This window comes from Mustela nivalis, assembly GCF_964662115.1.
Source record: "Mustela nivalis genome assembly, chromosome: 9".
Lineage (NCBI taxonomy): Eukaryota > Metazoa > Chordata > Mammalia > Carnivora > Mustelidae > Mustela > Mustela nivalis.
In genome coordinates this window covers 74,289,802-74,301,804 of record NC_139028.1, presented here as the reverse complement: position 1 = coordinate 74,301,804, position 12,003 = coordinate 74,289,802, and the positions used below count along the sequence as shown (strand labels likewise).

At 45.8% G+C, this 12,003-nt stretch overlaps 1 protein-coding gene across 5 annotated transcripts in view; it reads right to left on the bottom strand.

The window, feature by feature from the left end:
• TEAD1 (TEA domain transcription factor 1) overlaps window positions 1-12,003 on the bottom strand; it is a 260,054-nt gene that overhangs the window by 13,804 nt on the left and 234,247 nt on the right. For all 5 annotated transcript variants that reach the window (XM_082683206.1, XM_082683207.1, XM_082683203.1 and 2 more), the window contains 2 exons: window positions 4,793-4,933; window positions 296-448 (listed from right to left, as the gene is read on the bottom strand). In XM_082683206.1, coding sequence (XP_082539332.1) covers window positions 296-448; window positions 4,793-4,933 — 294 coding nt within the window. The remainder of the gene's footprint in view (window positions 1-295; window positions 449-4,792; window positions 4,934-12,003) is intronic.

Genomic DNA, 12,003 nt, shown 5'->3' with positions numbered 1-12,003 from the left:
TCTTAAAGTATTTTAAGAAGTCCCCCACGCCTTTCTAACATGCAGGTGAATTTACGCACTTGAATTCCAGTTTTCCTGAGCTTCAAAGAGCTTATGAGCCTCGCCAGATGAGACCCTGTCTCTTCTAGAGACTTGAGCCCAAGCAGAGCCCGAGCCTTTGCCCTGGGTGCTGTGGATTCAAATGGTGACCTTCCCACAGCCTGCTCAGCACCCCTACACCCCGCCACTTTCCTGCCCCCTTCCCTTCCAGCGCCAGACTGCGTCAGCCACAAGAAGAAAGAGGCAAAACAGTTACCAATAAGATTGTGAAGTTTTCCAAAACACTGTTCATCATGTATTTCTCTGGTAAGTGTTTGAGCTTGTGGATGAAGTTTATCATATATTCACACATTGGGGAGCGGTTTATTCGGTACACAAATCGGCCGTTCTCAAACCTTGCATACTCCGTCTGTGAGGGGAGAAAGGAGTTGAGCACGTTTATACTTTGGACTTCAAGATACATGAAAACGCTGTTATAGCCTTCAAAAGCATTTTTCTTTTCCTTTTTCAACAGAAGTCATCTGCTAGATGCTGTACTAGTTACACAGTGTACTTATTTTAAAAGAAATCCTATCTCCAAACTTAATGCCATACTCAGAAATCCATTACTTTTCTGGAAACTTTAAACAACAACAACAACAACAAGACAGTGGAAAAAGGATAGCTTTAGAGAAGGGTTGTCTAGGTCAGAAAGAAAAGAAAGCAAAGGTCAGAAAGAAATATAATCACCTACTTAGTGATTTTCTGCCTGGAAATCTGGGGGAGCAAGGCCCAGCCAATTACAACTCTTCAAAGAGCCCAGAGAAAATCCTCCCCCACTGTTATAAGGCCTCAGACCAACGACTTTGGCAGCTAATTTCTCTACCTCAGGAAAACCTACTTCACACTGATCACGAGCTCCTGACTGTGAGTTATTTATGTCTTTAATAAACATGGAAAAGAAAGAAAATACGGGTATGGAAGATCCCACGGAAACACTCAGAAATAAGAGACATATCGCTAGACAGTCTTGGATCAAAGAAGAATTAAAAAGGAAATTACAAACTATCTCAAGAGTAATGAAAAGGGAAACACTTGACATCAAAACGTAGGGGACCCGATGAAGCTCTACTTGGAGGAAACTTAAGGAAGCAGCTTCATGAGTTCACAATTAAAGGTAAAAAATTATAGAACTAAACCATGTCTGAAATTAAAAAAAAAAAGAAAGAAAGAAACAACAACAAAAAAACCCACAAAATAAACCCAAGCCACAAAGAAACCAAAGGAAATGAGAAATAGGAAATTAATAAAGATAAAAGCTCAAATAGATGTTAACAGAGATAAAAAATGTGGGCAGAATGAATTAAAAAACTGGTTTCTTTAAAAAGTCAAAACAAAATCAAGCCTTCACAAGCTTAACAGAGAAAAGAGACAAAACCACATTACAGGAGAGATTGGAAGATCTGTAAAAGGTTACCTCATGTAGCTGTAAGGCGAAAAAGCCTAGAGAGGATGACTGCCCAGCAAAGTATGAATTACTAATATTGAATTACTAATTAATAGTACTAATATTGAAGGAGAAAACTCCAGTAGGTCCCTTAGGGCGGAGGCGACCGAAAAATTGTTCAGAGACTCACCACGGAGAAAGGTACAAAGACCAAATTGTTTCACTGCTGAGTTTTATGCAAATCTAAAAGAATAATCACTCTTATTGTTATGCAAACAATGCCAGGCCGCAGAAACAGGCCGGTGTCCCAATTCTTTTTATGAAACTAATGGACACAAAGAGATTAGAAAGAGGAGTGTCCTAGCATCACTTAGGAGATGCTAAATCTTATGTAGAACAGCCAAGAGAAGAGTCACCATGTCCAAAGCAGGACTTTCTTCAGGAATGTTGTGGTGGCTCCTATATGGGATGGGTATGAACTCGTGATGCCCACAACTTGGAAAAAAATCATGTAAGAGATGCTGAAAAGGCATTTGATAAAATATTGCAGCTGTTACTAATAAAAACCCTAGGTACACGGGAAGAGAAAGAAAGCACCTAAATACAAAATAAAGACCACTTATACAATCCAACAGTGAATGTATATAACCCGAAATGGTAAAACACGAAAAACAACTCTATGGGCAGCAGTCACCACTCACCGCCCTACTTCTTTTTATGACAATGCTGGAGGTTTTAGCAAATGGAAAGAAGGTGAGAAAATAACCAAAACAGAAAAGGTGGCAAAAACATTGGAAAAGAGGAGATGAAATAAAGCCTTCTGTTTTTGCTGCTGCTATGAACATACACATAGAAAATTCAAGAATCTAGGGGGAGAAAAAAACCACTGGAGGTAAATAAGAGAATATGGCAAGATGGCCAGATAAAACATAGATAAGCAAAAACCAAGAGCTTTCCTCTCTTCTTGTAATTAAAACCCAGAAATAGGAAATTGCATTAACGAATTACATACTATTTAGGAATATATTTAACAAAAAAGGGATAGACCTATATGTGAAAACTGTAAAATCTTACTAAGATAAATGAGATAGAAATGCAAATAGGTTCTCAACTGGAAACAGTTGGTAATGTATCAATTTATCCCAAAATAATGTCTAAATCTAGTACAATTACAATTAGATTGATCAAGCAAGGATTTTGGTTTTCTTTACTGTTTTTTTTTTTTTTTCTTTAAAGTGATCTCATTTTTTTGAAGAATAAATGCTGTTTACTAGCCTAGAAAATATATGGAAAACAACAGCCAGATTGACTTGTGCCTGCAGAGGAATGTGCTGTAAAGCCACTGTAATCAAATCAACATGGCACTGGGACGCTGTTGAGATAAACAGAGGGGGAATCAGGGAGACTTCAGGAATGGCTCCTGGGATATGCGGTGACTTAAAGGAGACAGATCTCAGATCTACTCAGTGGGAAAAGGATGAATCACTTAAGAAATGGTTTTGACACAAACGCTTGCGTACTTGGAAGAAAACGGTAGCAGATGCCCATCTCACACCAAATGGGGATATAAAACTCAACCTGCCACACTCCCACCACCTTCTCCATGAAAATTCCTGGGCCTTCATCAGCCAAAGGCAACCTTTTCCTGCTCCCTGAACTTACAGAAGCCTTTGCGTCTGTTACTGGAGAACACGTGGGGGGGGGGGGGGGAGTTTAGAATCTGGGACACTGAGTAACTTGTCCGGTTTGTCTTGTCCAAGCAGGAGGTCCAGCTCAGGCGAGGCCTGACAACGGGGCTACCCAGCAGCCATGCTGACCTGGAAAATTCTACATTCCCAACCACTGAGTGGTACCTGTGCTCCCTCCTCCTCCAAGGATCTGGGAGGTCATCTGGGCTGCAGGCCTCCAGGGCCTGACAATGAGGACACGGCCACCTTCTCGCCTACCCTCTCTGTGGGCTTCCCAGACATGCGCTGAGCTGGCTCCCCTCCTCTCACACCCATTTCTGTCCTCTGCCGCTGTCTCCCTTCCGCTCACCCCAGGGCCGGCTACTGCTCCCCAAATTTAAACCCTTATTCTGTGCTGCCATTCCCTCTCTGCACCTAGTTCTCCATTTCCAAAGTCTCAACCATCCTGAATGCTCAGGATTTCCCATCAGTAGTCTCAGGCTTCACCGGTCTTCCAAATTCTCATCTTGCATTTGGAATCATCCCGACCATGTGCTCCTGAGCACCCTCCTTTCTTATCTCTGTTGGTGGCAGCACTGTCCTTGCAAACACAAAACGTGGGACCTCTGACCCTTCCTCCTTAAGGATTTTTAATATCCAGTGAGTTTCTAAGTTCTATTCAGAGTATCTTACTGGATTCCCCCTACCTCCATTTCAGTGGAAGCCCAGGAAGCCTCGGGTCCCGTCAACCATCTAGTCAACTCTCTTCTACCCTCTCTGGCTAACTGTCACCCCCTCAACACCATTCTAGGGAGGCCCAGTCTGTGCTCAGGAAGCTACAAGGGCCACGACATCCCAGGTCCTCACTGTTCGGCCCCAAGTCTTAAAGCCCTCATGCTCGCTCTCGCTCTCCTGCTCATCGCCTCTAATCTCTCCCATGCCCTGGCATGAAGTCGGCCGCACTCAGCCTAGGCTCTGGGACCTGCGAGCTCCAGGACCACTGTGACATGGACTGACTAGAGGACGGGCAGAAGACACTGAAAAATTCGACTTTATGTGGAATGTCAACTGTAAGACATCACACAAAGCAACCCGCCCTGGTAAAAAGAACATACTTTTTTGACAGGGAGGGAGGCCGTGAAATATATAAAGCCATAAACAGGGATTTGACCCCAGGATGTGCTGTCATCTGTTTAAAAGGATTAAAGGAGTGGCAAGGGCAAAAGCACCACCACCACGTGAGATGTCTGAGTATTACAGAAGGCAGGTGGCCGAATGGCTGAATTCTACCCCGGTTGTTACCTACAACGCCTACAAGTGCCCTTGGACCTGGGGGTGGGAAGGACACCATCCAACGGATGGCAGGGCCTGTATGCCCCTGCCCCCACGCCCCAGGACACCTCGGGCGGGACTGAGTGCTGCTGGCCACACAAGGTGGGCAACTGCGTTCCAGGGGGGCTGGCATGGACCTTCCTTTCCCTGCCTTCTTCCATGTGCTTTCAGAGCGTTCTGGCTTTTTAGAGGTAACAGGGGAAAGAGGTGGAGAAAGGGAGAGGAGCAGATGCCAGAGAAAGTGAAACGGTCCGCCCCAAGGTCAAGCTGACAGGAAGGCAACAGTCGGCCCCTGAATGAAGATTCCGCTGGACAGATGCCTACTTACCTCTACTTTTTCTACTACTTGCTTCCCAAAGGAGCACACTTTGGTGGAACAGGTGACTGTCATATTTTCAGAACTCTCATACTGACTGGTTACACCGTAAAAAGCCCCGGCATCGTCCTGAATACTGCAGTTTAGGTCGGCCTGTTGGGAAGGAAACGGAGGTGGGGGTTATCCTCTCACGGCCAGAGGCATGGCGACAAGCAGGACCGGGGACCAGAAAGCTGGGAGACCTCTGACCGCTCGGGCTGAGTGGAGGGCGGTGTGGCTCGAGGAGGCGGGGAGGTGACGCACATCCAGAAACAAGTTCCATGGCCCACTGGGTCACTTTTTGAAGAGCTTGCTAACTCCAGCAGTCGCCCTGGCACAAAGGCCAAGCAACACACATCTATTTCAGTTTGCTTTCTTGTGTTCAGTGTAGACTAGTACTGTACCCTTGTTATAAAGATCCATGAGGCCTCTGAGATGTGTGCAGAATGGACTTCATAGTCACTAATCTGCAGATATACTTTTGTTTGTTTGTTTGTTTATTTATTTATTTGAGAGGGTGGGGGAGAAGAGTGGAGGGAGGGGGAGAGAATCTCAAGCAGACTCTGAGATGAGCACAGAGCCTGACACTGGGCTCAATCCCAGGACCCTGAGATCATGACTTGAGCTGAAATCAAGAGTCGGACGCTTACCTGACTGGCCCCCCCAGGCGCCCTAATCTGTAGATATATTTAAAAGAACAGATCTATAGCTGATTGGCCCCTTATTAATAGATGTGAAAACAAACTTTATTACAAATTACAGCATCCAGAAGGGAAATGGTTCCTAGAAAAAAACTGGTTTATAAAGATGCTAAATAATTACTATTTCCCACTCATTTAAGGTATTTGATGATTACCTACTATGTGAGGTTCATGCTAGACCCTACACAGAACTACAGACAGGAGCTGTGCACATAAAACAGCTGTAAGAGACAGAAACAGTCTGGAAGGTATGACTTTTAGCCAGGGTTATCGCTTATGGGATGGTTATGATGTGCAGAGATGGGCTGAGGAGACACTGGGGGCTTCTAGAAGGGACCTCGGGTGCCTCCTTCTGCAAGGACTAAGGCCACTGGGAAAAGTGAGTTTGGAAATGCAGCCAGGACTCAAGTTATGAAGGGCTGAAAAAGGGGTGTGGATTGCATGCTGCAGGAAGTAGGGACCCTTAGAAAGTTCTGGCACAAGGAGGTGATGTGATCGGAGCTGTGTTTCAGGGGCAGACGTCTCAATGTGGTGTAGTGTCCATTGCAGAGGGAGGCTGGGAGACCACAGCAGTGGCCGGACCACTGATGGATGGTTCCCTCCTCTCCAGTACCTTCTGACCTGCTCTTCCCCATGAGGCACTGGTGTGGGGCCAGGGGTCAGACTGAGCAAGACCTGGGCCGGTCCTTACTGCCGAGGGCTTGCAATTGAGTGGGGAAGACATCACCATTTGGACGAGCACTCCTGAAAGAGGCACAGAGGGCCATGAAAACCAACCTCAGGGTTCAGGTAGTTGCCAAAGATGAGGCAGCTCAGATTCAAAGGAAGAAGCACTGACTGGGGCAGGTAGATGTGCCCTGAGTGTGCACAAAGGGCACATAACCAGAAACCAGGCCAAGAAAAGGCTGGGATCGAGGGAGCAGGGGAGAGAGGGTGGCAGGAGGGTTTGGGTCTTAGATCCTAAAACCAAGGAGCACAGGAGGGGCCCAGTGACAGGTTATGGCTGGATCTGCGTTCCCAAGAGGAACCGTGGGCATGGCATGGAGACGACTCTGAAAAGAGTGAAAGCACAGGCAAGGGACAGTTCAGAAGGTTGCCGGTGCAGTCTGGACAAGGGCTGTGGGGACTGGAGAGGGATGGGGGAACCACCGCGTGATGGTCTGGAACATTCGACCAGCTGATCTTAAAACCTTGCCGTGCACTAGCCACTAGGGAGGCCTGAGTCATCCTAGATGTATCTGTAATAAGGGTCTACATCTGAATTTCCTTCTTGAATTGAGTATCAAGAAAATGTCCCTTTCCCGAGGCAAAACTTGCTATTTTCTGGCTTCAAATAAAAAGAACCATAGGCTTTATATTCCCCCTTATTCCCTTCATGCCAAGAAATTCAAAGCTAAATTCAGTACCCAACTACAGTAATTACCTATCCCAAGGTATTTCTAATAGCTACTAACAACCAGTGTAGGGCTCCTTTTACTGGATTATGATCTGCTTTTACTTGTCCTTGTCCACTTTTCTATTGCCCGTAAAGGTAGTAACACTCCCTGACATTCTGCGTTTGGGAATTATATGGAGAACAAATTCTAAATAAATAAAAAATACCCAGGTGGACCTGTTTCTCACATTCAGGGGTTTGAGGTCAGCTCCGTGAAGAAAGAGCAGAATACCAAGCAGTGGTGAGTCCCAGCCTGACTGCGGTCTGCACCTGCGCTCCCTGGGGTCTGCTGAGCTCCAGCCGCCAGGGAAGAAAGTTACCATGGGTCCTCAGTGCCCAGGAGCTCTGACCTGGCATCACACCCAACTTTCCAGGTCAGCCGCCACTGGGCGTGTACTGGGGGTGGACTTTCAATGGGCGCCTGGGTGGTGGAGTCAGTTAAGCATCCGACTCTTGGTTTCAGCTCAGCTGGTGAGCTCAGGGTCATGGCACTGAGTCCTGTGTTAGGCTCCGTGCTCAGTGCTGAGTCTGCTTAAGAGTCTCTCTCTTGTCTCTCTCCGAGCTCCGCCCCACCCTCAGCTCCTCTCTAAAAAATAAATCTTACAAAAAAAAAAAGAGTGGGCTTTCAAGAACCGCTGTTTGGAGGGTGCCTGGGTGGCTCAGTGGGTTAAGTAAGCCTCTGCCTTCCGCTCAGATCATGATCTCAGGGTCCTGGGATCGAGCCCCACATTGGGCTCTCTGCTCAGCACGGAGCCTGCTTCCCTCTCTCTGCCTGCCTCTCTGCCTACTTGTGATCTCTGTCTGCCAAATAAATAAATAAAATCTTTAAAAAAAAAAAAAGATCCACTTTTTTCTGCTTCCTTCCACCACCAGCTGGCAACATAGCTCTGAGAAACAGCTCAGGTACTTTTCAGTAGTGAGATTTATGCTCTTATAATTCCGGTATAGCTAGTGCCAGTAAGTTTTTGTTTTTTTTCTTAAAAAACCAAGAGCACACACGTAGTAAGCAAAAAAAAAAAAAAAAAAAAAAAAAAGGCAAACTGGAAAGAGAGTGTACATTTTATCTCTACTCCCAAACTTGCTCACCTCCCTACTGGTGACCCGTGTTAACTGTTTCCCAAGGGCCCTTTCGGAGTTCGTTAGCCTTCATACATATAAGCATAACAGATCCCCTCTTTTTATGCACAAAAAGCATTCTTTGAAACCTTGCTTTAAAATATAATATATAGGGGCGCCTGGGTGGCTCAGTTGGTTGGGCAGCTGCCTTCGGCTCAGGTCATGATCCCAGCGTCCTGGGATCGAGTCTCACCATCGGGCTCCTTGCTCGGCGGGGAGCCTGCTTCTCCCTCTGCCTCTGCTGCCACTCTGTCTGCCTGTGCTCTCTTGCTCTCACTCTCTCTCTCTCTCTGGCAAATAAATAAATAAAATCTTTAAAAAATATATATATATAATATATAAATATAAATAAATCTCTCTCTCTCTCTATATATATATATAGCTACATCCTAGAACTCATACAGAACTGATATGGAATATCAGTTTTAAAAAGAAAAGCCATTTAAAAATGTAGGCAGCCCCACATCGTAGTGGCTGCATACCCTCTCATGACACAGATGCACCCTCAAATAATTCCTACATGCTCTACTGATGAACATTTCGGTGCTTCTCAACACGGATGCAATAGTGAGTTTAGGTGCAGCAGGAAAGGTACACACTAGAAATTCCTTTCCCTTTCTTTCAAACTTAAAAAGTTGCCAGCATTGAAAGGGCTTTAGAAGGCCATAAACAGTGACTATTTAAACAAACTCATTATTTATTTTTATTTTTTAAAATTTTATTTACTTATTTTTAAGACTTTATTTATTTATTTGACAGAGAGAGCGAGAGAGAGCCTAAGTAGGCAGAGAGGCAGACAGAGGCAGAAGCAGGCTCCCCGCTGAGCAGAGAGCCCAATGCGGGGCTCGATCCCAGGACCGAGATCATGACCTGAGCGAAGGCAGAGGCTTAACCCACTGAACCACCCAGGTGCCCCTCATTTTTTTTTCTTTTAAGATTTTTATTCATTCATTTGTCAGAGAGAGAGTGCGCACACACACAAGTGGGGGAATGGCAGGCAGAGGGAGAAGCAGGCTCCCCGCCGAGCAAGAAGCCTGATGCAGGACTCAGTCCCAAGACCCCAGGATCATGACCTGAGCCAAAAGCAGTTGCTTAACCGAGTGAGCCACCCAGGCGTCCCTAACTTAATATTTTTGACACAACCAAGTTGTTTTGCAAGCCTGGTGACCAGTCCAAAGCCGTCTGGTGTTTTTGGTGTGAGAGGGGCGGGAAGGAGCACGGGGTGAGGGTCAGCGGGGAAGGCCACAGAACAGGTTATTTCTTTCAACTAACCCAGCCCCACTTGCATCAGTAATAGCACCAGGAGGGAGGTTTCTTCAGAACGGGGCCTCAGGTCTCTAGGCACAGCGCTTTACTTTCCACCCTTTGTTCAAATGCTCCGTTTTTTACTTTCTTCACTTGGGCGTTATGACCAACGATAACTAACTCAGACCCTTAAAATCTGAACCAAGCATGGAAGTAAACTGGACAAAATCATCCAATCCTCTACACAACTGGAAAACGTGAATGAAGTTTAGGAATGGCGTTTGCCGTAATGTGATGTTAGCGCAATTGCTGAAAATGTCCAGCCTCCACGCTCCCACCCCTCTGGGTTTCCAGGCCTCAGGGACGCGGCCAAAGCAGCTGTCCCATGGCAGTGGCACAGTGCGTAGACACCGTGAGACCGGATTCATTTTTAAGACCCTCTTTTCTCTATTCAACAAAATTATCTGCAGTAATAACCAGCGCTCTATTTCATGGTTTTGAACTTTAAACACAAAAATTCCCAAAGTAGTAACAGAATGACAGAACTGCAGTAACCTGAGCTCTGTTTTCCCATCTTCCTAATGACGGGCCACCACGGCACATCCCCCTATGTACTGTTTAACCGCGGGAAGTTCAGGGGCTGTGGCTCCCGGAACTCCAGGAACAGATCCAAAGCTAAGCCCACGTGTGTTCTTGAAGACTAACACACATTGTGGCTAAGGAACGGAAGTGTCCTAATCTGAAGCAGATATATGTGCATATATGAAATAAAAACGTTAACTTCACCAACTGTTCAGGACTTGGGTCAACAAGATCTTTTCTTTTCAGGCAGATTTTGTCAATGGCATGGTCTAGAACTGTGGGCCTATGGTGATAATAAAAATGAGAACGATTTTTAGATGGCTTTGCCATCTAAACTTCTCTAAGAACCATGGACGTCCTTACTGCTTGCACCGGGGAGACCATCGCCACCGTTTTACCTTCAGTTCACCACTGTCCCTTAGAATTCCCCAAATCATTTTCATTAGTCTTAAATAGGAATGGATGACCTGTGGTTTTAATGACAGGAAGTATCAAAAATGAAGCGATGAGGGGTGCCTGGGTGGCTCAGTGGATTAAAGCCTCTGCTTTCAGCTCAAGTCATGGTCTCAGGGTCCTGGGATCAAGCCCCGCACCAGGCTCTCTGCTCAGCAGGGAGGCTGCTTCCCCCTGCCCCCCTGCCTACTTGTGATCTCTGTCAAATAAATAAATAAATCTTTAAAAAAAAAAAAAAAAGAAGCAATTAAAATATACACATTACGAGCACCTGCTCAGAAATTAGTGCAACAAATGATGAGTTCTGAAGTTATAGAAGTTAATTTTCTTTTATGTTAAATTAAATGACATGCATTCAGAGAAATGCACAGCCCACAAGTCTGCAATTCAATTAATATCCATAAAGTGAACACACCCATGTAACCAGCGCCCAGAAGAAGAAACAGAACAGAAGCCCTCCCACCTAGTCTCTCTTCCGGTTTGGTCACCCCCATACCTCCCTGGGGTGATCCTGAGGCTAAACACTGTACGTTAGTTCTGTCCAGTGTTTTGAATGTAAAATCAGTGGAATCACGGAGTACGGACTCCTTCGTCTTCGGCTTCACATGCTCAGCGTTGCAGCGTGAAGATTCGCCTACGCTGCTGTGAGTAGGTCGTTCACCCTTGTTACAGAAGAGTGTTCCACTGACTGAAAAATACCAGGATCTACGCATTCTACTACTGATGGGCACTAGTGATGTATCCAAATCAGACCGATTGTGAAGAATGCTACTCTGTAGGGGCTCCTGGGTGGCTCAGTCGGTTGAGCGTCTGACTCTTGGTTTTGGCTCAGGTTATGATCTCAAGGTCGTGAGATCAAGCCCTGTATTAGGCTCCACGCTGGGGGCGGAGGTTGCTTCCGATTTCCCCCCCTTCCTTTGACCCCCCCCCCCCACAAAAGAGTGCCACTCCGTACATCCTTGCGTTGACTTCTGATAAACATGTGTATGCATTTCTGCCGGGTATTCCCCGGAGTGGAACGGCTGGCTCACGAAGACCATGAACATTTTAGCTCCCATTTTGAGAAGACGAACAGATAGTTTTTGCATTATCTTACTTTTCTTAACAGTTGAGAAACTTTAATTATTAGTATAAATTTAACAGCCTTTTTTAAAAGGCTTCTCAACGGACAGTAAATAACCAATGTGCGACTACAACTGCTCAGCAATTACTCTTGAACAGGGAAAAAAATCCTGTAGCCATCCAGCCGTATCACCGCTGTTCTCCGGGAATTTACTAGGAGGAGGTATTGATGGGAAAGATAATCATCTGTCAGCTGAGGATGTTACCATTATCCCAGAAAGAAATGCATTCTCGGAGCTCCCATGGAGCCAAGGTAATATGAAAGGAAGAACTGCCCACGCTGACTCAACGACAAAGGAGGCAGACTCGGATGAGCCTGAGGTTTGCGCCGAGTTCATTACCCCCACTCTGGACTCATTTCCCCCCACTGAAAACTCAGGAGAAACCCATTTCGTACAGTTCTGAAGGCAAGACAGTAAGAAGGAATGCACTGGTATCAGAGATACAAACTATTTCTTCCTCATCAGCTTTTATCTGACCACAGGCTAGTTTCTAAAAGCAAATTAATATAAAAATCCAAGAGACAGCAA